The 27,140-nt window shown below is 43.1% G+C and overlaps 2 protein-coding genes across 3 annotated transcripts; one reads left to right on the top strand and one right to left on the bottom strand.

The window, feature by feature from the left end:
- Positions 1 to 1,749: 1,749 nt before the first annotated feature.
- Positions 1,750 to 18,637, bottom strand: clcn6 (chloride channel 6). Of its 2 annotated transcripts, XM_020630379.3 has the most exons (23): positions 18,516 to 18,637; positions 17,310 to 17,369; positions 17,105 to 17,170; positions 16,375 to 16,440; positions 15,755 to 15,821; positions 15,383 to 15,489; positions 15,017 to 15,143; positions 14,482 to 14,549; positions 13,336 to 13,394; positions 13,099 to 13,231; positions 11,689 to 11,802; positions 11,434 to 11,600; positions 11,232 to 11,343; positions 10,305 to 10,434; positions 10,000 to 10,153; positions 8,969 to 9,125; positions 8,722 to 8,828; positions 8,450 to 8,636; positions 7,980 to 8,140; positions 6,894 to 7,050; positions 6,506 to 6,613; positions 5,880 to 6,005; positions 1,750 to 4,957 (listed from the first exon to the last, which is right to left on the bottom strand). In XM_020630379.3, the coding sequence occupies exons 1-23, from the start codon at positions 18,588 to 18,590 to the stop codon at positions 4,877 to 4,879; spliced, it is 2,589 nt and encodes an 862-aa protein (XP_020486035.2). In that variant the 5' UTR covers positions 18,591 to 18,637; the 3' UTR covers positions 1,750 to 4,876. The 2 variants fall into 2 exon arrangements, with proteins under 2 accessions (XP_020486035.2, XP_065817558.1); XM_065961486.1 differs by lacking the exons at positions 11,232 to 11,343; positions 11,434 to 11,600.
- Positions 18,638 to 19,585: 948 nt separating this feature from the next.
- On the top strand, positions 19,586 to 27,140 carry mthfr (methylenetetrahydrofolate reductase (NAD(P)H)). The gene is made up of 12 exons (XM_020630419.3): positions 19,586 to 19,734; positions 20,003 to 20,264; positions 20,521 to 20,759; positions 21,758 to 21,868; positions 21,971 to 22,164; positions 23,244 to 23,494; positions 23,850 to 23,984; positions 24,107 to 24,287; positions 25,419 to 25,601; positions 25,682 to 25,783; positions 25,876 to 25,995; positions 26,377 to 27,140. The coding sequence occupies exons 2-12, from the start codon at positions 20,017 to 20,019 to the stop codon at positions 26,596 to 26,598; spliced, it is 1,986 nt and encodes a 661-aa protein (XP_020486075.1). The 5' UTR covers positions 19,586 to 19,734; positions 20,003 to 20,016; the 3' UTR covers positions 26,599 to 27,140.

The following is a 27,140-nucleotide window of genomic DNA, read 5'->3' as shown; positions in this document are numbered from 1 at the left end:
TAGAATATGGCGCCTTGAAACGGCAGTCTGAACAGGTCTGTTGATATGAAGGTTCCCTAAAGTTTAGGTGTAGCTCTGAACCCTGACAGTTAAACTCTGACGCAGCATGAACATTACCAGGACTCTGAAACTGAAGCCCTGTCTTAATTGATTATTTACCAACTGAAGTGTCAAAATGTCTGCCGTTACTTCCATCTGGAGAATCAAGTCGAGTTTTATCACCATGCATGCCCGTTCAATAAACTTACCTTTAAGTGGATCATGTGCTGAGCTCTGTGGATCCTGACACTGATGTACGACAGGGACTGGGACTCTCATTAGATCCTGGACAGGTGCAAAATCATTTGGCCACAAGGAGGCCATTGGCAGACCTGAGACCAGCAGCAAGTTCTCCAAACAGTTCAGGTGCAGCTCTGTAATAAGCAGACCTGACACGACCAGTGCAGAGGTGTAACGACATGATATGAGAGTTATGAGATATGAGTTCAATTATATGCATCTGTTGGATTTTGAACAGGTGGTGGAATACCATAATATGAGAAATGAGTGAGCTGAAGCATGCCTCGATAAATTCCTCCAAACTTACAGATTTTCCTCCTCTCAAACTTTTCTCTCACTCTGTGACGGTGCAGAACGGTCGGCTATAAAAAATACTTAATGTTCTGTTTTTCATCATCATGTAGCTACATCTGAATTTATGGAGCGTGGTTTATTATCAATGTCTGCAGGCCATTTGATGCTCAATAAGTTTAATGAGATGAAAACTTTCTGTTGTGTTTTATTTTGAAATATGTCATTTTAACTCTTAAACAGTGAAATCCTACGGGCGGCTCTGTCAGCGTGCGTCTCTTCATGTGTTTAAGATTCAAAGGTAAACTAAAGACCATCTGTGGAAGATTAGCTGTGCATGTGTGTGTGTATTTGTCAACTGCTGATGGTAATAAAAAGTGACCGCAACCATAAAGTTGACCTCTGAACTCTGAAAGCAAAGCACAATATTTGTTTTATTATCTTGACAGGCCTTTTTAGTTTAAAACATTAGTGAACCCTTTGTGTTTCAGCTCATTTTTAATCCTGATTAAATTGCTGAATTTCAACAGTTAATCACGTTAAATCACATTTTTCATTGCATGTTTGAAAATCCTTTATTTTGCATCAAGAAACTGTTTTTGTGAGGCTTTTATTTTGAATATTTGTACTGTCTTAAGATTGATGATCCTTTACTTCCTGTTTGATTACAAACCTTCATTTATTTTAAAATAAAATAAGGAACTTCCTGTAGATCAAAGGTTATAACATTTACTAAACTACAGAAAATGGAACTCTAGGGATCGAACACGCAATGAAAATAACTAAAGAGGACGTCAAAAGGTCGTTATTAATTTGACTTTTCATAGGGTTACCTACAGTGTGCATGAAGGGACAAAAAGCATGTGATTAAAACAATTATTAATTCATTAATTAGTGCAGTAATTCTGACCAACCTACTGTAAAGGCAGGGTTGGTCATTTTCCAAAAATAGCATGATTTAGAAAGTAGCATTCCTTCAGTGCTCCGTCTGCACCCAACATTTGGCCCTTTAAACATATTTAAGGGCCATGCATTTAAAAAAAAAAATAATAATAATAATTTATTAATGACCACAAAAGATTTTAATAACTTGAAGAGGTTTTCTTACAGCTCTGCAACACGACGTCGTTGATCCTCATTATAAATAAAGTTGTTCCAAACGAAAACAAGAAGAGAAACTTTGTGTGATTGACAAAACAGAAGGTCCTTTATTTATTTCAACAATAATAAAGGCACAAGGCAGACGTCTATCTGCTTTTATTTATTTTTAGTTCTGCAGCAAAAATGTGCAAGTCCTCTACATCTGTAGAAAACAACAAACTCCTAAACAAGCTCAGGGCGCCGTCTAGATCAGAAATGATTTGGCAAACAGTCGTAGGTCTGGCTTCACCGTCGGATATGTACCGTCCAAGCTGCTTCTCTTAATCTAATGTTCTGCACCTCCTGCCATGCCGTCTGCACTACTCCAAATGGATAACATTAAAATAATAATTTATAATAAAACAACAAGCGAGTGACGTCTATGAACAGGTTTATAATCCAGGACGGCCTCAGTCCTTTAGAAATGCAGCTGCATAACATTCACAGCACAGGCAGCAAATCATACAAATAAAACGGTATAAAAAAATAATCTCTTAAATAAAATCAAAGCAGAGACAACAGAGGCAGAAAAGGAATGTTGTTGTTCATGTATGTGCCATTTTAAACCCGACATATAGTGGTCTTTAAGGAAAGTATAGCGCCCACTTCCTGGAACTGGTCGTTGCTCTGAGTCACATTTTATAGTCCCTTATTGATGATGAATGTACATACAAGGAGAGTGGACCCGATGTGTTACTAAATAAAAACGCAAAGCGGAGGACTAAAAGGAATATTTAAGACATGAAATTCATTCAAAAGGGATTCCTGCAGTTTGTTGATCCGATACACCGTATTCTCACAGCGGCCATTTCTATTTAACATCCACTAAAATTGCTGTCAGGTTGCACATTTACAGAGTAGAGCGTCATCAGGTTTGCAAGATGCGTCTACGCTGCCGCCCTCTTGGAGAGGGCCAGCCGCGCCCCCTCAAAACTGTAAATCTTTAAGTGCTTTCACGCTTGCACAAAAATAAAAATAAAAACTCCTGGAGGTTTTTGGGTTTTAAATCCACCACGAGGCTGATTTGCCTAATCTATGCAGTACTACAGATGCAGATAGGACAGAAATACACATTAAGGACTCTTTTAGTTCTTTAAAGAAATCGGGAGACTATCCGGAGTAGACCTCCTGAAATTATCTGTAAATGTCAAGTGTGCAGATGTTAAACAGGTTCATGATGACAGTAGGTCTTAAAGATGACTATTGAGCTCGCTGTTTGGTGAAAATGGCTGCTGTGAGAACAAAGAGAGTCGACAAAAACCGGAGACTGTGAGACGTACAGTCCTTCAAGCTGTCACACATTCTAATACTGAAGTGACTGAAGGACGGTAAAGTTATATCTACATGATATCACAAGTGCAAATGAACAATTCTAATGTATTTACAAACAGCTAACACGGTCACTAAACTACTCTGAGGTTTAGTTTTTATATTCACTGGCCGTGAGGGACGTCAGCCTGCGTTTAGTGCAGATCCTCCAGTTACTTAAACAAACAAAAATAAAAACATGAAGACAAACAGTCCAAAAATAAAAGTGCTACAGTGACAACGATGATAAAGCGTCATTAAAAAAATGTCAAATAAAAAGATTCTGTTGAGAAGGTCGAAAGGAAACCTTTACAGGTGATATTTCACTTTGGTCATAGTTCAAAGGTCACATATTCTCCTCCTCTTCAACGCAGTGTAAATAAATCTCAGAGCTCCTCAAAACATGTGTGAAGTTTCTTGCTCTAAATCCACTCTGATCCTGTATTTGATCATGTCTATAAACCCCTCTATTTCAGACCTGCTCAGAACAGGCTGTTTATGTGTCTGTATCTTTAAATATGTAAATGAGCTGTGTCTGACCACGCCCCCTCTCTGGAAGGGCTTTGGTGTCTCGGTCTTTCTCGCTCCATGTCCTATTGTTTACAGTGAGAAGGCAGACTCAGAGGGCAGAACAAACACCTAGCTGTGGGAGTGTCACCCACCTGGGGGAGGGGCTACTGCCCTTTGTGATGTCATGAAGGGTAAATCTCCAAACGGCCTGTTTGAGCACACATTTTCTGAAAAGTGGAGCAGGCAGAAGACGGAGAGGATGGACTTTTCTCATGATTGGGGGGTTTGTAGACAGACTAGAGACACATATTAGTGTCGGCAGTAGATTTCCTGTTTTTTAAAATTCCTGTTAACTTTATAAAAACAAATTATTACAACTTCAATATCTGATCTCTGGAGGAATCTTTCCTGCAGATAACATTTTAAAATACACACAGCAGCTTTGAAAGTTTGTGCTCTCATTAATGACACTTGTGTGCAGATTGATTTTGGGGTTATTTCTGTAAATTTATAAGCAATGAACTTTAAGGCTACAGACAGGTGAAAAATTAAAGGAAAGATCTGAAACATGATCTCTGAAGGATGGCGAGTATTTCTTATCAAATGCCATGGCCTTACGGCGCTATTATCAAACTCAAGGTGCATTAAAACATCTCCTTCCTGACACACTTCTGGTGTCTGTTTCCTTTAATTCCTCTTTCTCTCCCAGACTTTCTGCTTCTCTGCGGCTCTCTGTTTTTCAGGTAGTACTTGTGTCTCGAACCAGCAGAAGCAGCAGCTGATGAGGTCACCTCATCTCTTTGAACAACTGAACAATTTGTTCCAGTCGACTCAAAGTTTGACCTTCATGTGTGCAAATAACCACGGAGATAACGCGGAGCAGAGATTTTGTTAAATGAGTCTGAATCATGTCGAGCCTTCTGCAGCGAGCCGGTCGATCACGCTCAGCTGATTTAAAAAAAAAGAAGAATCTAGTGTTGTTACCAGTTCTCTAATTGACAAGAGGTAAATTAGTTGATGAGTTTGGGAGAGATTAAAGACTTTTAAAAACATTTTCTAAACAAATCGAGATGGTGAAGTGAAGTCTAGTTCTGTAAGAGCGCTCGTTTCTGTAGCGACCGCTAGAGGAATGCTGACAACATGAGCCGTAAGTGAAATAAAACTGAACGGTTTCCTTTACTGGAGACCTGTGATCCATACTGTACCACAGAGTGTGCGTGTGTGTGTGTGTGTGTGTGGTAATGTGCCGTTTGGTTTGGGAACGCCTCCATGGGGTCGGGGCGCTGACAGGACGGGTCACAGACGAGGGCTCAGGAACACGGTCTGAATCGGGTCAGGTAGGCCGGAGTCAGATGGTGATGTAGTGTTGTCGCAGTTTGGCCACCAGGAACTCGTGGGTTAAATTATGTCTCGTGATGATCCCGACAATCTGGAAAAAAAGACGGTAAAAAAAAAAAGTTGGTTGACTAACAGATGTTAGTGACAGCGTGCGGAGCTGAAACTTTTTTATTTGGAGGTGAATCTTAATCAGAAAAATGGCCGAAAGAAAAAAACACAAATCATATTTAAGAAGTGGACATAACCTCCGAGTCTGAAGAGTAAAGCGAAGGCTGAAAGGCGTTTAACAAAATATCGGGGGCGTCTCCTGTCATGAAGGGGGAGGGGGATGCAGGTGTGGACCAGGGCGGGGTCTTACAGTTATCCAAGAGGATGGATGAGGAGAAAAACTAAAATAATCCTGAGCAAAAACAAACACGCTTCCTAAACTAAATAATGCACAGATAAGGAGGAACTTCGCCACAGAGCAGCTGACTTCTAACTAAATTGTCTATGAGACCCTGGCGTTTTTTTCTGAGCACCGGCGCCTTTTTTGCGCGGCTGCTCGGAACGTTCAAGATCAACTCTTCAGAAAGGCGCTGTTGACATCACCGGCGCTCTTTTCCAGATGTATGATATTCCCCGTAGATTTTGTGTCACATTGGGAAATAAACAATCTCAAATATAAAACATGCAGTAAAAAGTAAGGGAGCAGTGACGGTCATACAGCGGCCGTTAAAAAAAGGTGTAAAAGAGTAGAAACACATTTTGAAGTGTGTAAATGACATAGTTCGCGAAACAATCTGTAGCAGCAGCTGGTTAGCCATCTCTAGCTTACCCCTCGGTTTACTTTAGCTCCACCCACTTCTCCAAATATCATCTCTTCTTGTCCAAAATAACCCAAGATGGTAGCCGCAAAAACTGAACTAAAGGATGACATCATCATGGTGGCTTCATACACGTCTTATCTTCAGAACACACTCGTCTCGTAGGATCTTAAAACTCCCTCCTTCCTTATTTCCACGAGTACTCACCTCTCCGACTGCATTGACCACGGGTAAATGTCTCAGGCCCATGGTCCTGAACAGGTTGAACACCTGGGAGATGCGGGTGTTTGGTGACACTGTGTACGGACACGGGTTCATGTAGGGTGTGACGTCCTGGAGGAAAAAGGAAACAAGGTGGAATACTAGTCTGCAAACTCAAAAAAAAAAGTGTTCCACGGCTGATCGTGCCATGAATGTTGCAAATCTAGAAACTTCTATCTGCCTCGTCTGCAGCTGAGCTCAATCTCTGACAGCTGAGCATCAGATTATCAATGAGGCTAAATGTTCTTTTAAATAAATATCAGTTGACATAAATACACCTGGCATGACGATGCTTTTGTTATCATCACCTAAAAGTGGAGTTTGTAAATACGACTGTTGTTTTAATCAAGGCTTTTCCACACAGAGAGGAAGCAGATACTGCACAAAGCATGCATGTTGTAAAATGTAAAAATGTGCAAACACCACAGGAGCTGATTCACTGTTTGCTCAGCGGGACAGTAAGAGTTGCCATCTCATCCTCTGGGGATATGGTTCGTCTAATTTGTGCAGATTAAAGTGGACAGAAAAGATGCACGGTGAGTCCATCTGTTTGTGTTGAAAATGGGTCGTACCACTATCATGCGGGGGTTTAGCAAGGCGAGGTCCAAGTCGTGGATGTCAGGGTATCGTGGGTAATCTTCTGTCATCTCTGCGAAGGACAGCCTGGGCTGAGTGGCGCTCTGTGGAGGACGATGTGCAGAGAGATTCAGTTAGACTGACGGGAAACATTTATGCAAAAAAGTACTTAAAGGTGCGTTTCTTTGTTTGTTTGAATCGATTTGAGACATGACCCTGCAGAGTGAAGATATTTTATCAGTCACATCTTCAAAGTTTAAGAAACAGTGTGGAGTAAGTTTTGGTTAAGATTAGAATCAGGTTGAAGGTTCATGCAATCATGTCAAGAGGGTCCTCACAAAGGTATAAGAAGTGTTTTTGGGAGTGTGTGAGTGAGTGACAGACCGACTGGCTCTCGGTGTAGCAGACGCCTCTGATGAGCAGGTTGACGAGCTGCGAGCGCAGGATGAGGCCGTGGAAGGTGAGGGGTCTGAAGCGCTCCTCCATGGTCCACTCCTCGCTGGGGGACTGGTCCGGGCACAGGTTTGGATAGGGAGCGTGTCTGCAGGTGGACAGTTTAACAGTCAACTATAGGACTACCACTCTTTTTGAACAACGACTACACACTATTTATTTTAGATCCGCTTTGTCCCACTAGAGGACGTTTGTTTTGCAGCAGGAGAACACAGAAGACAACATCAGCAGTGAAAACAGACTCAAATGAAAATAAACTTTGAAGTCTGTGAATATGTCTGTGTATAAATGTGTCTTCTATAATATAATAATAATAATAATAATATCCTGAATTCATAAAAGCGGTTTTCAAGGGGCCAAAGGAAGCTTTACGTCAGCATACACAAACAAATCAACGGATACTTAAAGCTGATGCAGAGTCTGTGCTGCTCTCTACTGGAGGCTGATATGCATCACATGTCTTTATTCCCATGAGGTTCTTTGATTTGAATGAAGCATGAAAACTTTATGTTTTAAATCTGTGATTTCGGTAATTGTTATTATTTTTATTTTATTAGTCTGATTTTGTTGTCTGCTTGTTTACGCTCTGCCTGTTGCTTTAATTGTCTCTCTGCTTTTATTTTCTGTTGTAAAGCACTTTGTTACTTGTATAGAAAAGTGCTATAGAAATAAAGTATTATTATTATTATTATATTATTAAACAACAAATCTCTAAGATAAATCGCTGAAAAAGTGAACTGTAACAAATGTTTTTTCTTGAACTAAACCTCATTATATGCATGCATAAAATAAGTGCAAATCATTTAAATGAATGAAACCTTTATTGCCCCGAGGGGAAGAAGCCTTGCACAACCTCACAGCACAGCACATAAAAAACAAATCCACAAACTGATCGCTAAAGCAAGCTGTGCCAAGTTGTTCCTCTCTTAACAGAGCTTGTTGAGAAGATGAACGCTGCTCGTGTGTGTATGTGTGTGTGTGTGTGTGTGTGTGTGTATGTGTGTATGTGTGTCTCACCTCCTCTCTAACATCTGCTGCAGCAGGTCTTCGCCCTCCTCTGCCGGCTCTGCAGCAGCGTTCTGCTCGTCACAAACGTTTCTCAGCTCGCTGGACGGGTACGACTTCATGGACTGACAGCGCCGCCGCTGTTCTCCTGCGCGGGACATCACGCTGGATTTCTACAAACAACGACGGCAGACATATTAGAAATGAGAAAAAACACAAATATTAAACTTTAGGATTCATTTCTTACTTTCTGTCAAAAAATTAACCAATGTAAAAAAGTGATTGTTATAAACCTCCTGCAGACACTACACTCAAACCTATACCGCCATCTTGGATACAATAGGTCCAGTAGGTGGCGCTGTACTGCGTGCTTTGTTTTCAGTGTTGCAGGATGTGAAGAGAAAGAAGTTCAAATTCTCTGAAGCCCTTCTGAACATGAGTCTGAGCTTTGAAAATGTGTGTTTTGATTTCTGAGGACAAACCTTGAATCTGATGTTGTTGCTGACCAGGATGTTTCCCTTCATGAAGTCTCGCTCGTTCTGCCGGTTCTCAGTGACCACGGGGAAGGCGTGGTAGATGGTGGTCCGCAGGATGCTGACCAAAGACTGGACCCGGGTGTGGGGGTACACGTAGGTCAGGTTTGTCTCCATGATGTCGCTGGCTGTCAGCCTTGAGAAACAATACAACAAATAATGTTGAACACCCAGATTGATCAGAGAAACTTGAAAAGCTTCATTGCCGTTCCCACTCTTACTTGTCCATCTCGACCTCCGTCTCCCACTCCAGCAGGGGAACTCCTCTCAGCTGGATGTGGATGTCATAGATCCCCTTATTGAAGAAATCTCCGGTCCACTTTGCAACCTGATGATCAACACAAAAGCCTTTCAAAACTTAAACTGAACAAACAACATCTCACTTTATCAAACTCACTCTAAACCAATCAGACTCATTCCTGCAAACTGAAGACATGAAATGATTTGTATAAATATGTTTAATGTTACCATTAGAGTAATCATGATAGGCAGCCCGTATGTGATCTCATTGGTGGATTCAATGAGGATGACGGTCAGACTGATGGTCATTCTGACCACGCCCCCTAGGAAGGAGGCGGCTCCGATGAGGGCGAAGGTCCCGGCGTAGATGTCCATCCCCAGTTTCCTACCAGAGGAAACACACACACACACACACACACAGTGAGGACCAGTATCACTCCAGTCCGAGCGGTGGGAGGAGGCGGAGCTGAAAAGAACGTGTATATGAAGGGGACAAAGACTTGAGTCAACAGACTGTTTCTGATGCAGTTTTGTGTTGACAGACATTACTGTCAGCTGAGAGGAGCTCAAAGCCTGGAGGAGAAAACCGTCCAGTCAGCAGACGTGGATGGACGGACTGGTGTGGACCTGCAGCACCAGAAGGGATCCTACTGCAGGCTCCTCCTTTTCTCCACCTTTTCAAACAGTCCCCTGTGGTCTAAATGAAACATCTGTGCTGTGCTTTGGTCAAAATATAACGTGAATCAAGCACCAGAGGAGGTTTGTGACCCTGTATAAACCAGCTCTATCAGAACGCTCCGTTTTGGTGTGTGTGTCTCTTTAAATGCAATGAGCCACACATTTTTTTTCTCTAACTAATTTTTCATTTATTTATTTATTTTTTTTCTCACTACACCCCACTAAGTTCCGCACTTTAATGCATCATGCTGTCACGAACACATTCACACCTTTCTAACACACTAACTGAACATAAAAATCATTGCTTGACTTTCATCTCATTTGAATGTATTTGTCTGCATTGTTGCTTTGAATCTTTGCTTATGTTTTGCTATTTTCGGTCTATTTTGTCTGTTGTATTTTTATTTTATTTTATTTTATTTTATTTTATTTTATCTATTTTATTTTTTGTCTTTGTGTATTTGTTCTCGCTTTAGTTGTCATGTCTGTTATGTCTATATATTCTTGTTTTGTTCACCTTATCACCAATATAAAAAAAAAAAAAAAAAGAAAAAAAAAGATGAGCAGAAAACGAGTCTTACACTTTGAGGATGTTGGCGACCAGACGTCCAAAGGCGGCCCCGCAGAGCAGAGAGGGGACGAACAGGCCGCTGGGAACAGACACACCATAGGTCCAACACGCCAACAGGAAGTAGAGCAGGAAGAAGACGGACAGAGTCACAGGGCTGAAGTTACCTGACGGGAAGAACGAGAGGATGTGTCGTTTCAGGGCAGTCGAAAGGTCTCATGATTCCTCCTGAGAGGACTCTTACAGAAAGCGTAATGACTCTAATGTGCAGGAAATGAAATTTAACTTGTTCATCATGTGTGTTTGTGCTTGTCTCACCGTCCTGGTGGAAGAGCTGGTGGATCGCAGCCTCCTGCGGGTTGAAGAACAGCGTGGCCATGTCGTTGTACGTCTTGTTGGTGCAGAAGAACTGGCGGATGGTCGAGTTGATGTCTTCAACGCCTGACAGCTGAAAGAAAGCTCGAGATTTAATACGAGATAAACAAACAAGAGTCTTTTTTTTTTTTTATATATTTATTTTGGGGGGCTTTTTGTGCCTTTAATGGAGAGATAGGACAGTGGATAGAGCTGGAAATCAGGGAGAGAGAGAGTGGGGAATGACATGCGTGAAAGGAGCCACAGGCTGGATTTGATCCTGGACGGCCAGCTTGGAGGACTACAGCCTCTGTACATGGGGCGCGCGCACTAACCACTGCGCCACCAGCGCACCAACAGTCTGAATGTGGAGAGGATCTGGCAGAAGTTCAGCTCTACTTAAGAATATTAAAGACACATTTTTTGCCTGTAGCTTTTGAACCTCAGGTCTCAGACGTAAATGTTTGCATCTACAGTATTAACCGGTTGCTATGGTTACAGATCATAAATCATTAAAATAAGCTCCACTTGTTTGCAACTCAACAGATTATCTGCCATTTTTTAAAATTTTGTCCAACACTACTTCAAAAGGAGAAGGGAGAAGAATATTGGAGAAAATGGGATTCATACAAAGATAAAGACTCGTAAATATATCTTTTTTCATTACAATGTACCATCCATTATGTACTGTACCTGTGCCTTTTACATTCTTGTATTTGATCTTATTCATACTGTCTTGCCCTAGTCCTCACTTGTTCTGTGTTTCTAGTAAAACAAAAATGAAAAATAAAGTATAAAAAATATATATATATTTTGTCCAACACTGTTTTTAGCGACTCCTTTTGAACATTTCTCTCAATGAAAGCAAAAAAAAAAAAGTGTGATGCTCACTGTGCTGTTATGGGTCGTCGGTGTGGACATGTCACGACACTCGCCCAACAACAGGGACGCTGCAAATATCACCATTGTTGTCACCATGGAAACAAGCAGACACTCTAGGACCCTGGAACAAACGCAGGAATCAAATCAACGTCTGGATCACACGTTTCCAAAAAAAACTTAAAGCCGCCTTTAATGGACAGGTAGAACTCACCTGATGAACTTGGCCTTGGGGTGAATGTGTTTGATTCGATACTTGGACAGACTCTTGTTTAAGCAGTTGAAGAGCGCCCCCAGCAGGCCACCCACCACCCCCATCAGGACAAAGAAGGCCAGGTCCACCACCGTCCACAGGTGGCAGTTCTTATCTCCATCGGAGCACTGCTCAGAGTTTCATCAAATCAAATCAAATATGTCATAAGGAATAAATGAAAACTTCTACCTAAACAAGACTGAATAAACTTTTTACCTTGAACTCTCCGAAGTTGAGCAAACCGGGCAGCTGGAAGGAGCCCCACTTGTTGAAGTTGATCCCCGAACGGAAGAAGTTGAGAGTGAAAGTCGCCGACATGGAGCAGAAGAGCTGAAAGAGAAGAAGAAGAAGAAGACTCAGGCTGTGTTTATGTACTTGTATCTGAAGAGTCTTCATAGGGCGGTGATGGCCTAGAGGTCAGGTCGCGCTCAATGTGAGGACGTCAAGGTTCAAGTCCGACCTGTGGCTCCTTTCCCGCATGTCAATCCCCACTCCCTGTCTCCTGCTTTCCTACTCTATCCACCGTCCAATTCTAACCATCCATCCATTTTACAACTTATCCAAAGTCGGGTCTCAGTGGTAGCAGGTGAAGTTAGTCAGGCCAGATTTCCCTCTCCCGATCAACATTATCCAGCTCCCAGGTCAGACAGGATATATAATCCCTCCTCAAGCTCTGGGATACCATTGGGACTCCTCCCAGTTAGGCATGCTAGGAATGGAAGGATCCTAATCAGATGCTCCAAACTACCTCAACTGGCTCCTTTTCGATAGCAATAGCAGTTTTATTTATATAGCACATTTCATTACAGATAAACTCAATGGGCTTTACATTGAGGTTAAAAACAAAATCAAAACACAGCATACAAAAGAAAGTGTTTCCACAGTCATCAATAAGACACAGAGATCTAATCAATAAATTCATACACACGAAAGCAAAGCAAACATCAGTTACCACAAAAGTGATCATACATACACACACACACACAAAAAAAATATCTATTCATATGCTTTCGGGAACAGATAGGTTTTGAGTTTTGTTTTAAAAGTAGAAACAGTAGTGATGGACCTCAGGTCAGCAGGGAGTATGTTCCATAGAAAAGGACGATGTGAAGGAGTTGCGGCTCTACTCCCCAAATATCTGAGCTCCTCCCCCTCTCTCTAGACCAGACACCCTCCAGAGGAAGCTCATTTTGACCGCTTGTGTCTGCGATCTCGTTCTTTCTTTCACTACTCAAAGCTCTTGATCACGGGTGAGGGTCGGAACGAAGATCGACCGGTAAATCGAGAGCTTTGCCTTCAGGTTCAGGTCCCTCTTCATCACAAGTGTTCAGTAAAACGCCCGCAATACTGTCGATAGAGAATCTGTCTGTCAATCTCACTCTGCATCCTACCCTCTCTGGTGAACAAGACCCCGAGAGACTTCAACTCCTTCACTTAGGGCAAAGACTCACTACACCCTAACTGTCCAAAGAAAGTCTTCTAACCAACTAGATTCTCGTTGTGGAGAACAAGAACAATTCTCAAAACAATCTATCAATTAGTTGCTTTGATCTTAAAGCTTCAAAGTGAGCAGAAAGAGCAGAAACATCTCGTCCCTCTTGCTGTCCATTAGATAAGGTGACGTACCACTTTCCAGGTGAGCGCCTGGTTCCAGAACGACGAGCCCTCCTCCAGACTGAAGAGGGTTCCTCCTATAGGAGCTCCAAAGGCGGCAGCGACTCCGGCAGCAGCGCCCGCCGACACAAAGTCCCGCTTGTCCCTGTAAAAAAAAAAAAAAAAAACAGTGACGACACACGATGAGTGAGCTCGACTGTATCCGTCTCCAACAAAATCTGACTCTCTCAGGTTGAGCCACAGATTTACCTGTCGCTGCGGAAGTACGGGAAATCAAACCGGATCCTCTTGAAAGTGATGCTCTGAAACTGAAACAGGGAGAAGAAACATCTGCTGAGAACACAGAAGCCATGATAAGGAAACGCTTTTAATTAGGACCATTTACTGAGCTGCAATCATTAAACACGCTCCAGTGGACGGGAGAAAAGTTCACTTTGTCATTAACTGATTAATAAGGGGTTTAAACTAATGTGTAAGCCGAAGGGGCATTTAGTTAAGGAGGTCCGATTTGATAGGACAGACTCAGGAAGAGACGGGGCAGAGGGAGACCTCACTGAACCCGCTTTATTTCAGGAAGACATCGCGTTCCAGCAAGTTCATGGAGTCTTTAAATGCTGACAACACAAAACGAGTGCTGCATTCAGGAAACACGACCACGAGGTCACATGAGAGGCCGACTGTAACCTCTACAGGACGGATGGGCAGCTTTGGAAACAGCAAGGGCCATATTCGTTTAATTCTCACCGCCAGGGGGCCAAATTGTAGGATACAAAAACGATAACAGTCAATTATGTCTCAAATTTAACTCAACATATACCAGTGATCAAATATTATTATTGACATATTTCTTGTTTTCATGATTTCATGGCAGATTTTGTCATGTTTTCTTCATGTTTCCAATTAATTGATATGTAGAAATTGACTTGAAGGCCACGTTGAGGGTTGATGGGGGGCCGCATGTTGCCCACCCCTGAAGGTGAGTTTAAAGTTAGCTTTACATCAAACACACATTACTGTGATTTATGTGCTGTGATCAGATATCCTTCATTGGTCATTATTTCATTAAGGTGTGCAGTACGACATGAAGTTTAAAAAGAGTGTCATAGTGAAAGAAAAAGCCAAAGATGATCAGAAGCAACATTGTCCTTCTCTCTTTATCTCTGATGAAGCCCACAGTGTGCTGGACAAAGTCAGACATCTGATTCATATTATCAGGAATGACTTAAGTGATGATGAGGATGATGTGCAGCGTCAGTGCTTTAAACTGTACGCTCAAGCTAACATCCTGGCACTCAAATATCTAATGTGCATGGACACCATGTTCGCAGCTTTTCAGAGCTCACTGTGCTCCGCTACAGTAGAGCAGTGAAGGTGTTCAGGTGTGTTGTGTTGTACCTGAGGAAGACCAGCTCCCACGATGGCTCCACTGTGAATCATCGGACCTTCTTTCCCCACAAACAGACCTGAGAGGACGCACGCACACGCGCGCACACACACACACACACACAGTCAGCAGGTGGACGTCCTGACTCACCCACCTCACAATCCCAGAAAGATTTGTGGCTGGTTTGCATTTTAGTGTCCATGTAAATAAGTAACAAAACAGGCTTTTTAGAATGGGTTTGTTTGTGACTTCCTGTGCTTCTGCAGCCAGCCTCTAGTGGACACTCCAGGAACTGCAAGATATTGCATTGCCTTCATTTTCAACACCGGAGGTCGCCGCTTGGTATTACACAACTTACCGCTGATTATAATGCACAGTAATACATGAATAAATATTCTTCTTCTTCTTAGTTATTTCTAATTAAGCACATTTTCCTTTTTTGGTTATTTTAATGGATGTGTTGCTACGAAATGTATAAAAATGGTTTGAGTAAAAATGTCAGCTGTCAGTCTTTTCTGTTGTGAGTCCTTTGTGTCTGTATTTTACCTCCGGCCACACTGAACAGGACTCCAGAAGCTTTGCAGAGAAACGTTCTTAGCCGGACGATTCCGGGAATCTTTACTCCGTTCAGGTAGCTTTTGATTTCTGGGATCCCCGAACCTGCTGCTACGGGCTGAAGTCAAGACAAGAAAAGCTCTCATATGTTAGCATTACGTCGCGAGTCTACAGGTTGGTGTCACAAAATCCTTTGAGTTTCTTAAAAACACAAAACAGAAGAATCTATCGACACAGAGTGGGAAATTGATTCAAAGTACTCAAGACTATATTTTTTTGGAAGAGTTTCTGGAAGAATCCACAGATTTACAAATCGACAGAAAATGAAATAAACCAGAATGATCTCAAGCGTCTTACCTCGATGAGGACGAGCACACTGGCGATGAAGATGAAGGTCATGTTGATGGACAGGAGCTCCAGCAGAGACAGAGCGAGGCAGCCTTTATCTGTGCACTTCTCCACAGCTGGAGGCGTTTCATTACGGTGACATAACCAGCAACCCTGTAGATTACCCTGTTTATGTTTCATCTAATTAACCTGCAGTGTCAGCGTTACATTAAATTATGAGTCACTCTTGTCCTTACAGAGGAAACTGTACTTAAACTTGTTTTTATAAAATGTTTAAAGGTGTAATGAATGTGTCTTTAAGTGTCTCGTTCGTCTGTAGATCTCTGATGTGAGAGTGACTTCCTCTCTGTCATATTGAGTCGTCTGCATGTTGAAGGATACAATCAGCCACCAAAGACAACTTGATTTTGGTGAAGAGACGAACGAAGAAATCCACAAACAAGCCCACCTGAAAGAGACGTGCAGGTCACATCAGAACCAAAGATAGAAAGGTAAATGAGTGAATTCATCAAAAGATTGAAAGAATACGAGGTAGCCTAGCGGTTAGCTCCCATGTACAGAGGCTTAAATCCTAGAGAGGACACGGCCTGGGTTTGAACCCAACCTGTGGCTCCTTTCTCGCATGTCGTTCCCCATTCTCTCTCTCTATCCACTGTCCTATCTCTAAAATAAAGGCATCAAAAGCCCAAAAATAATTCAAAGAATACTCCAGAGAGTGTTTTTGCAGCTTAGACAGTGAGCAGGAGTTTGACTGGAAACAAAGAATTACACAACACTTGTTTGCTTGGACTTCTTTTTTGTTGACCTGACATCGAAACAGGTCATGCTATCATTTGATCTTTTACTAGAATCATACCAACATTTACAATTCTGTGCAGGAATGATCAAAAAATAATAACCAGAGACTTCAAAGGTTTCCTGTTTGCAGTTTGTTAAATATATTTTCTTCTCTATTTAACAGAAAATGTTGTGAAGTCTGAAATATCTCAAATGACACCTACCAGGCCGACTGTGACGCCGATAGCAAACACCATCAGCCACCGCACCGCTTCATACTTTCTGGCTTTCTGTTGGAACACAGAGGGGGAAAAACATTCACTGAGAATTTAGACAAATGAAAATTAACTTTTTTTTGTTTTTATAACTTTTTAATCAGAGCTGAGTTAAGTGACTGTTCGACTTTTATCAACCATTTTTCATTCAGTCCAAACAAAAGGACTGAGTTTTCCTTAACACTGATTCAAAGTGATAAAAAACTAAACTTATTTCATAACTAGTTGAGAACCACGATCTAAAGTAATTTCTAGAAACTAGTTAAACTGATCTAATGCAACATTAATTATGTAATAAATTAAAAGGTCAGTGAATAGACCCCTGTGGAACACCAGGTTTAATAGTTAAAGGAGCTGAGGTCAAACTTAAGTGGGGAAATCCCTTAAAGTAATCTTCAGGGGGACGCTGGTAGTGTAGTGGTTTGTGCGAGCGCCCCGGGTTCAAATCTGACCTGTGGCTCCTTTCCTGCATGTCACTCCCCGCTCTCTCTCTCCCTGATTTCTGACTCTATCCACTGTCCCATCTCTACAATAAAGGCACAAAAATCCCCAAAATAAAATCTTTAAAAAAATGGTATCTTCAGGGACACTGCAGTATATAGAGTACATCTCGACTCTGCAGGTTCCTCCAGTCTGCATGGTCTTCAAACATGTTATCCACCCTTTAAACGTATCTTACCTTGTTGTCCATCCCCTCCAGAACCTCCACATAGGGCTCGTTGATGCAGCGGTCATAATCCAAACTCTGTAAAAGCCAAAATAAACACAGTGTTACTATCGCCAAGGTCACACATCAGACGGTTGCAATGCGTGCCCCAGATGGCATGAAAACATCGACAGTGACCTTCTCTACATGTTTGTTTTCTGCCCCACACGTTTCTCACCTCGTAGTCTTTTCTGGGTAGGATCTCATCTTCTTCTTCGCGGATCTCTCCCAGGATTGTCTTTGAGGACAGACACATCCAGCAAAGCAGAGTTAACCAGGAATTAAACTTCGAGTCAATACCAGCATTTAAATTAAATAACAAAGAGGAAGGCTTTTGAGGTCATTTAAGGTAAAGTAGTGTAAGTATTGTTGTCCTTTTAACCTAGCTGCAAAATTTTACAATCCTAATTTAAAATTGGGCCAACTGATTATCTACTTAGCAACACCTTCTAATTCAATCAAACAGAGTCTGATGGACGTGGACCGGGTATAAAGGGTTATTATTTTAGTTTAAAGGGGACATATTATGACAAATCCACTTCTGCAGTGTTTTTGAACATTTATCTGGGTAACCTGAGTGTCTACTGACCCACAAAATATTAAATAAACCCACCCAGTCCTTTGTTTGTGGTCTGCATAAGTCTTACAACACAGAAAAAAAACGCTCTGTTTCAAATGTGCTCTCCTTGTGATGTCACAGTGGGATTCTGGTAAAAAAAAAATACCCTAACCGCCCCTGGTATTGCATTTAAAGAGACACACACACCAAAACGGAGCGTTCTGAGAGAGCTGGTTTATACAGGGTCACAAACCTCCTCTGGTGCTTGATTCATGTTATATTTTGACCAAAGCACAGCACAGATGTTTCATCTAGACCACAGGGGGACTGTTTGAAAAGGTGGAGGAGGGGGGGAATATGTCCTCTTTAAAGGGTTTGGGATCAATCACAAAGACAAGAAAAGTTAACTTTGCAAACCGGATGAAAGAGGGGGTTGTGATACAACATAAAAATACAAATATTGTTGAAAATAGTGAAATAACACCAATTAAGACAGGGGAAGTCTTAATTGGCAAGATTTTTAGACGGAGTTCGGTTTGAGGTCTTGAGCTCTTGAGCTTAAAGAAACACAGAAAGTAATATCCCCCTTGTGCAAAGTTACGGTGTAAGTATCATTGTTCTTTTAGTCCAGTTGCCACCTTTGCAGAATGAATGAATTGTAAGTTATTGCAGAAGATATGAAACAGAGTAGGGTCAGTGAGCAGCAGCAGGGTGGAGCGAGCAAAGCTGGACCTGTGCTCCGAGCAAAGTCCAGGAGAGACTCTGACTCAAACTAAAACCTGCAAGAGACCCCCACTTTCCCCCAGGTACCATAAATTAATTTACCAGTTCCTCCGGTGTCCGCGTCTCTCCTTCTCGGCAGCAACATTGGCAACAAAAACAGTTTCCACAACACGCCATCTTCGTTGTTGTGTCATGCTGTGTTCAGGGCCCGTGGTAAAACCGCCAAATAGAAGACATAAACGGCAAAATTTGTTAACGAATTTCCAGGAACCCATTTAAAAGCAGGTGAAACATTATAGTTTATATAAACTAAGATGTCCAAACTGTATCCATGTACTGACATTTATTTCCCCAATTCATATCGTTACTTTTGTTAGAATTAGTCATATTTCGCATGACATCTGAACGCAGCATGAGCGGCACTCACAGGGTCATGTGACGACAAAGAGCGTCAAAACTGCTTCTTATTTACGCATAAATAAGCCCGTATTATTCACAAAAGGTGAGAACAAACTCCTTAAACAAGCATAAATTGGTATACAAACAAAACTTTGTCATAATACATGATGATTTTATTTATTTAACAGATCTTTGTGAATAATATTTTTAATTTTTCGTCATGATTTCGTTAATAACATTTTCTTTCTCGTCAAAAGTCAGTCACAAGTTGAAGAAAATATTAAAATAATACGTTAATAAGATAATAATTTGTTGTTTTAATGAATACAATTATGACGCATTTATGATTCTCCGAAAAACTACACTGAGATATTTGATGCTGCATTCAATGCATATTGAAAGGCAGTAAATTCAGCAATCTGCGTACTTTTAACTTCAACAAAATAATTACAATAACCTTTGTTATTATTTCAAATAATTACCACCTTTTCTTTACAATAATCGTGTGATGACCTCGTTTGAATCACCCCATTACTGTATTTTGGATAAATTAATATATTCCCGATTAACATAGGCAAATACGATCAATGAGCAGCAAAAACGAGTTACACTTTGTATTAGGTGGCGAATTACCTAAAGTAATATTATTTGAGTTGGTAATGTTTATCTAAATGTCAGATTCTGAGTCGGGTTTATGGGAGAACAAAGAATTAAAATAGTTTAACGACGACTTCAAGAACCGGCACGAACGATGTGGGCAGCCGTCTGTTTTCTGTTTTCGTGTTTTCCGGGCGGCCCTGAACGCAGCACAGTGTGGACGGGCTCTCCGTTGTGATCATAGATTGTAATTCCCACGCTGCAGCCGCTGTTTTGTCCTGGATAGAAGACAGTCTGGCTCCACAAAGACAACCAGCTGGAGGAGGTGGGAGAGGCGATGTTTCATTTACGTTAACCGGCGTCAACACAAACGCACCTGTGTTTAACTTAACGGATCTTAAATGACTTTATCTGTTAGTTTTTCACAACCAATGGGCTAGCATCGCTCGTGTAGCCTGAGGGAGCTACCACTAACATACATCGGTGTTGATGAAACTTTCTCCACGGTCGTAATCCTCCTCCGTGCACCACAGATCTGACCTTCCTGACATGCACACTCATTTTGTTTCCTGTCCTCTTTGTCCTCCTCCCAGTATAATCTGCCATCATGGTGAACCACGTTCAGCGAGTGGACGGCAGCTGGCAGGCGTGCAAGAGCGACTCAAGCGGGGCCAGCAACAGCGGCGGGGAGAGCTCCAAGGAGAGCTCCCGGTGCTCCACGCCGGTGCTGGATGCAGACCGGTCGGACAGGCTGCGGGACAAGATGCGCAGGAGGATCGAGTCCGGGGACTGCTGGTTCTCTCTGGAATTCTTTCCTCCCCGCACAGCCAGTGGAGCAGTCAACCTCATCTCCAGGCAAGTGCAGTCAAACCAGACTTAAGTGGAATATTTAGTCCAAGAAGAGATGAGAGTAAAGCCCCCCCCCCCCCCCCCCCCCCCCCATGCATGCTCAAAAGACTTAGTGTAAAGTTGTGAGGCAGCCTGGTTCAACAATGCTATCCCAGTTGTTCTGAGAGGCTTTTCTGAATCCCTTCAGCCAAACTTTAGTGGGCTTTTTTTTTTTTTTTTTTTTATAATTCCCCTTTAATCATTTATGAAACATCTCTTTTAGATTTGACCGTATGGGCTCCGGAGGGCCCCTATTCATAGACATCACCTGGCACCCAGCAGGGGACCCGGGCTCGGATAAAGAAACCTCGTCCATGATGATCGCCAGCACCGCCGTCAACTACTGTGGCCTGGAGAGCATCCTGCACCTCACCTGCTGCAACCAGACCCGAGAGAAGATCACCGGCTACCTGGCCAAAGCGAAACACCTGGGACTCAAGAACATCATGGCGCTGAGGGGAGGTAGGGGACAAGTTTGCATTCTGTATGACTTGATGAGGACCACTCTATTACTCCATATTACTATTTAATATCTTTATTTTTATAGCACCTTTTAAAAACAAATGTTTACAAAGTGCTGCGACAGACAGAGCAAATACAGCAAAACAACAACAGAACAGAGGTCAACAGAGAGGGCAAAATTGTAAAAATGCAAATAACAGGAATGATATAGAGTCAACAGGCAGGTATGGAGAGGCAGTTCAATACATTGAAGGAAAATGAGTTTAAAATCTACCAGGAGAGAACAAAATTAAAATTGAGGGAGAGTGGGACGACATCACATCACAGGCTGTAAACACAGAATGAAGATAAAAAGAAGGGATAAACGGGACATTGGTTAAATGAATAAAGCAACAGAGAGCTTAAGAGTTAAACGATAAAAGGAGGAGGAATTTAAAAAAGACTAAGAGCAGTAAAATGAATACAGGAAGGGATACAGTTAAAGGCTAAAACATTTAAAGAAGAGAAAGATAAAAAGGTTAAAATCAATAAAAGGAAGGGATAGACCTTTAAAGGAGAAATCACATAAAAGCAAGTCTATAGAAGTGAGTTTTAAGAAGTGATTTAAAAGATGCCACTGACTCTGCCTGCCTTATCTCCTCCTTCCTTTATAATAGACCGAGCGGAGCACTCACACTGGTCAAACTAACTGGACTTTGGAGGTCAAACTTGCTTGGGCGCCGATTGACTAGTGTTCTGACTGATGATCTAATAAAATATTTTTGATCAATACAGATTATTTTACTCGGTCACCATGATGCTCTGACCACATTTCTTGAAGAATGACTGAACCATTTCCTAAAGCGTTTAAAAAATAAAGTACAGGAACTTTTCTGGCTTCTATAAACTAAAACCACTCAGTTTCAAAAACCTGGATCAGTTTTTCGATGGTAAAATGATTCCACATCAGACCTGGAGTTAATTATCCTTCAATATATCATGTTGTGATGTTTCTGCAGACCCGGTGGGAGCAGACTGGGAAGAAGAGGAGGGCGGCTTCAACTACGCCATCGACCTGGTGAAACACATCCGATCAGAGTTCGATGACTACTTTGACATCTGTGTTGCAGGTTTGTTTTTCTGCCTCCTCGTCGGTAAAAGTAGAGCAGGATTTAAAGCTTCAGTCAGCGATATAAACGTTTGAACATGTTGTTGTTGTTTTTTTTTACCAGGATACCCGACAGGCCACCCCGAGGCAGAGAGCTACGAGGACGATCTCCGACACCTGAAGGAGAAGGTGGACGCCGGAGCAGACTTCGTCATCACTCAGCTCTTCTTCAGAGTCGACACCTTTCTGAAGTTTCTGGACGACTGCAGAGCGATCGGTATAACGTGTCCCATCCTACCTGGGATCTTCCCCATTCAGGTAAAACTCACATTCTAGATGCCAAATCGGTATCTGCAGGCAATCCGTCAATCTGTAACCGCCAAGGAATATATGTTATATCTTTTAAGTAATTTCTAACAGCTGGACTTAAACTCATCTGTAGGAAGTTAATGTTTCCATATTCCTGCTAAAATCAATCTAAAGGAACAACAAAAAACTAAAGCCTTCAATCTTCATGCAACAGAAAGTTAAGTCTTCTGCATCATTAAGTTTTATGATTATTGATGTTGTCATTATGATCCTTTAAAATCCGGCCTTCCCTTTGCCACAGACACCCCCCCCCAGACTACTCAGGGGTCCGTGTCTTTGGCTAGCCCATGGCAACTCTTGTAAAATCATCATTATAGTCATAGTCAAGTGGCAACCTTCAGTGTTTAAAAGTGAAGCCGATGCTGAAGTGAAAAAATCCTGCAGTTCCTGGAGTGTCCACTAGAGGCTGGCTGCAGAAGCACATGAAGTCACATACACACCCATTCTAAAAAGCTTGTTTTTACAGCAGAGATTAACATGTTTACAGCCTGGTTCAAAACACAAAACAGGTGTGATTAGCTCATGTCTCGATCGACACACACTGTACGGGGGATGAATGTTTTGATGACTCATTAGTTTTGATTTGATGAAGGATAAGAGTTATTCACAAAAAGGCGTGTAGCTGACCTGATTGACAGGTGGGCGTGGTGTAATGGTTTGTCAGGAGGTTTAAAACCCGCCTCAGCTCCAGCTCTCAGCCTGTCGTTAGGTTGACTGAAAGTTAGACTGAGACAGCATTTCCAGCATGGAGACCGCCATCGATGGGACTCCAGCGCCCCCTGCAGGAACAGACGGGTGACCTCACTCAGGCTTCAAACATTCATATTTACAGTCTGTGCTCATAGACTTTGTTCGTCTGTGGCTCCAAATACTGGAGCTACCTCTGGGTGTTTTCAGCTGATTGTAAAAATGTAAAAAAGGATGTACAGCTCGTATGAAAAAATTGAGATATGAAGCTTTTCAAAATACACAAAGAAAGGTCTTCATGGCAATAACTGACCACGTCTGCTCCCGTCCCCCTCCTTCAGGGTTATCAGTCTCTGCGACAGCTCGTCAAGCTGTCGAAGCTCGAGGTTCCGCAGGAGATCACCAAAGTCATCGAGCCAATCAAAGACAACGACGCCGCGATCCGGAACTACGGCATCCAGCAGGCGGTGGAGATGTGCCGCGTGCTGCTGGACAGCGGGAAGGTGCCGGGCCTCCACTTCTACACGCTGAACAGAGAGGTGGCGCCCATGGAGGTGCTGAGACAGCTGGGCCTGTGGATAGAAGACCCCCGGTGAGTCACTCGCTCCCTGTCAGCTGACTGCACGTTTGTGATTTAAGGAGGATGATCCAATGACCCATTTTTTTTTAATTATCCCCCCCCCCCCCCCCCCCCCCCCAAGATTTATTTTTGGGCAATTTATGCCTTTAATGGAGAGATAGGACAGTGGATAGATTCAGAAATCAGGAAGAGAGAGAGTGGGGAATGATATGTAGGAAAGGAGCAGGAACAGGTGGGATTTGAACTTAGGCCACCCGCCTGGAGGAGTAAAGCCTCCATACATGGGGCGCGCACACCAACCAGCGCCCTACCAATGACCCATTTTTTATTGTGAAGTGTTTCAAAGCTTGTTTTGTTTTTCCCCCAGACGGCCTCTTCCCTGGGCCGTGAGCGCTCATCCAAAACGGAGAGTAGAAGACGTTCGACCCATCTTCTGGGCGTCCCGACCCAAGAGCTACATCTACAGAACCCAGGACTGGGACGAGTTCCCCAACGGGAGATGGTACGACCAATCACAGGCGGCTACAACCACAGATAAAAACACAACAGAACTATGATGTCACTTTCCCTTAAATGCATCTCATTGAGGGAATAATTCAGTCAAACTGTCGATTCGCTCCTCAGGGGGAACTCGTCGTCTCCAGCCTTCGGCGAGTTAAACGACTACTACCTGTTCTATCTGAAGAGCAAATCCTCCAAAGACGCTCTGCTGCAGATGTGGGGCGAGGAGCTGATGAGCGAAGAGAGCGTGTTCGAGGTGTTCACCAGCTACATCACAGCACAGCCGAACCGCGGCGGACAAAAGGTAGACCGGATTTAATAGAGATTTAACTTTAAACACGACTCTCTCTCTATCTCTTCTCACTCTCTCTCTCTCCCTCCCTCTCACTCTCTCTCTTCTCACTCTCTCTCTATCTCTTCTCACTCTCTCTCTCTCCCTCCCTCTCACTCTCTCTCTTCTCACTCTCTCTCTCTCTCTCACCCTCTCCTCTCTCTCTCTCTTTCTCTCTCTCTCTCACACACTAGCTCTCTCTCTCTGTCTCTCTCTCACTCTCTCTCCCTCTCTCTTTCTCACTCTCTCTCTCTCTCCCTCTCCTCTCACTCTCTCTCTCTCCTCTCTCTCCCTCCCTCTCACTCTCTCTCTTCTCACTCTCTCTCTCTCCCTCTCTTCTCTCTCACTCTCACTCTCTCTCCCTATCTCTCCTCTCTCTCTCTCTCTCCCTCTCTCAATCTCTCTCCTCTCTCTCTCTCCTCTCACTCTCTCTCTCCTCTTTCTCTCTCCCTCCCTCTCACTCTCTCTCTTCTCACTCTCTCTCTCACTCTCTCTCTCTCCTCTCTCACTCTCCTTCTCTCACCCTCTCCTCTCTCTCTCTCCCTCTCTTCTCTCTCCCTCTCCTCTCTCTCTCCTCTCTCTCTCCCTCCCTCTCACTCTCTCTCTTCTCACTCTCTCTCTCACCCTCTCTCACCCTCTCCTCTCTCTCACTCTCTCTCCCTCTCACTCTCTCACTCTCTCTCTCACTCTCTCTCTCTCTCTCTCTCCTCTCTCACTCTCCTTCTCTCTCCCTCTCTTCTCTCTCCCTCTCCTCTCCCTCTCTCTCTCTCCTCTCTCTCCCTCCCTCTCACTCTCTCTCTCTCACTCTCTCCTCTCTCTCTCCCTCTCCTCTCTCACTCTCCTTCTCTCACCCTCTCCTCTCTCTCAATCCCTCTCCTCTCACTCTCTCCTCTCTCACACTATCTCTTTCTCTGTCTCTCACTCACTCTCTCTCACTCTCTCTCTCTCTCCTCTCTCACTCTCCCTCTCTCGCCCTCTCCTCTCTCTCACTCCTCTCTCACTCTCTCACTCTCTCTCACTCTCTCAGTGTGTCCTAACTCGACCGCTGTACAGTCATTCCTATTGCTCCATGTTGTCTTAAACTCGTGTTTTCTCTCCTGCTAGGTGATGTGTTTGCCATGGAACGACGAGCCTCTGGCCCCGGAGACAAACCTGCTGAAGGACGAGCTGGAGAAAGTGAACAGACGAGGCGTCCTCACCATCAATTCGCAGCCAAACATCAACGGGAAACCGTCCACAGACCCCATTGTGGGCTGGGGGCCCGCAGGAGGATACGTCTTTCAGAAGGTAGTGAGTGCTTTAAATCAGAATTACATATTGATTAATTTCTGATATGCATTAAACCTCTTCTTTTTTTAATCTGACAGGCGTACCTGGAGTTCTTCACCTCCAGTGAAAACGTCACAGCGCTCCTCAACGTGCTGAAGAAGTACGAGCCGCGTGTCAACTACCACATCGTCAATGTGCACGTAAGTCTGAAGAGAGAAAAGCCCCAGTTTGATCATGTTAGTGTGTGAGTATCTGTTTATTAATATGTCATTTGTGAACGTTGTGTGTGCAGGGCCGTAACCTCACCAACGCCCCGGACATGCAGCCCAACGCCGTCACGTGGGGAATCTTTCCGGGCAGAGAGATTGTTCAGCCGACTGTAGCCGACCCGGTCAGCTTCATGTACTGGAAGGTAAGATCTAACTGCTCAGAACAGGGTCTGTACCTTTAAATATGTAAATGAGCTGTGTCTGACCACGCCCCCTCTCTGGAAGGGCTTGGGTGTACTCGGGCTTTCTCGCTCCATGCCCTATTGTTTACGGTGAGAAGGCAGACTCAGAGGGCAGAACAAACACCTAGCTGTGGGAGTGTCACCCACCTGGGGGAGGGGTTACTGCCCTTTGTGATGTCATGAAGGGAACATCTCCAAAAAGCCTGTTTGAGCAGTCCTCTACACAACGCTATAATGAAGTCAGAGTGAAACATTTTGAGTATTTCAGGAGTTTTGTGCGCTGTGTGAAAGCACCATGACTAAATGTTTTCTCACTAAACTCCTCCCCTTTCTGTTGTTCAGGACGAGGCGTTCGCCCTGTGGATCGAGCAGTGGGCCAAACTCTACGAGGACGAGTCACCTTCCCGGATGATCATCAAGTACATCCACGATAACTACTTCCTGGTCAACCTGGTGGACAATGACTTCCCCCTGGAGAACTGTCTGTGGCAGGTCATCGACGACATGTTCGAGCTGCTCGACGCCCCTCCAGAGCCGCCGAGCGACGGAGCCGTCTCCGAATAACGAACTTTTTATAACCACACTGAAGAAGTGTCTATGCATTGTCTACAGAAAGCTGCTAACTTTCAACAGAGATAACAGTATTTTTAAAGACTTTTTTTATAAATGTTTGTGAGTGAATGGAAGATGAACTGCACTGTCTCACTGGAACAAAAATCCGGTTGACATCCTGTAGCACTCCTCCCTGATTCTTGACCCCGGCTGTTGAGCTGTGTTAAGAATATCATAACGGATAAATCAACAAAGACAAAAGAAAAAAACACCACAAAATGAATATATTCAAAGTTTTTATTTTCATTTAGTTTTTATTTTCATGAAAGAAAATCCTTTAAAGAATGTGTGCTGTCTTGAGGCGGAAACCTACTAAAGAAGATTTTTTTTTTTTTAGTAGTGCGCGCTGACGATGATGATGATTTGATGAACCACATAAAGAAAGTTACAATCTGCTGCCTTAACATGCTTTAATGTGCATCATATTTATTTGTTTTCTCTGCTCATTAAAGAAATAGTTTTTACGGGACTTTTCCACAAAAACAAACTGAGTC

This window comes from Labrus bergylta, chromosome 12, assembly GCF_963930695.1.
Source record: "Labrus bergylta chromosome 12, fLabBer1.1, whole genome shotgun sequence".
NCBI classification, from domain to species: domain Eukaryota; kingdom Metazoa; phylum Chordata; class Actinopteri; order Labriformes; family Labridae; genus Labrus; species Labrus bergylta.
The sequence above is the reverse complement of the archived record's forward strand: the minus strand, read 5'-3'. Positions and strand labels throughout refer to the sequence as shown.

Excerpts from the sequence above, each read along its gene's own strand:
- clcn6 (XM_020630379.3), bottom strand. The coding sequence starts at position 18,590 with ATGGCGTGTTGTGGAAACTGTTTTTGTTGCCAATGTTGCTGCCGAGAA. Across the intron at positions 17,171-17,309 it reads TACCCAGAAAAGACTACGAG|AGTTTGGATTATGACCGCTG; the intron begins GTGAGAAACGTG and ends TGGCTTTTACAG. Across the intron at positions 6,006-6,505 it reads TAAACCCCCGCATGATAGTG|GACGTCACACCCTACATGAA; the intron begins GTACGACCCATT and ends TTTTTCCTCCAG.
- mthfr (XM_020630419.3), top strand. The coding sequence starts at position 20,017 with ATGGTGAACCACGTTCAGCGAGTGGACGGCAGCTGGCAGGCGTGCAAG. Across the intron at positions 20,760-21,757 it reads CATCATGGCGCTGAGGGGAG|ACCCGGTGGGAGCAGACTGG; the intron begins GTAGGGGACAAG and ends ATGTTTCTGCAG. Across the intron at positions 22,165-23,243 it reads CTGGGATCTTCCCCATTCAG|GGTTATCAGTCTCTGCGACA; the intron begins GTAAAACTCACA and ends CCCCTCCTTCAG.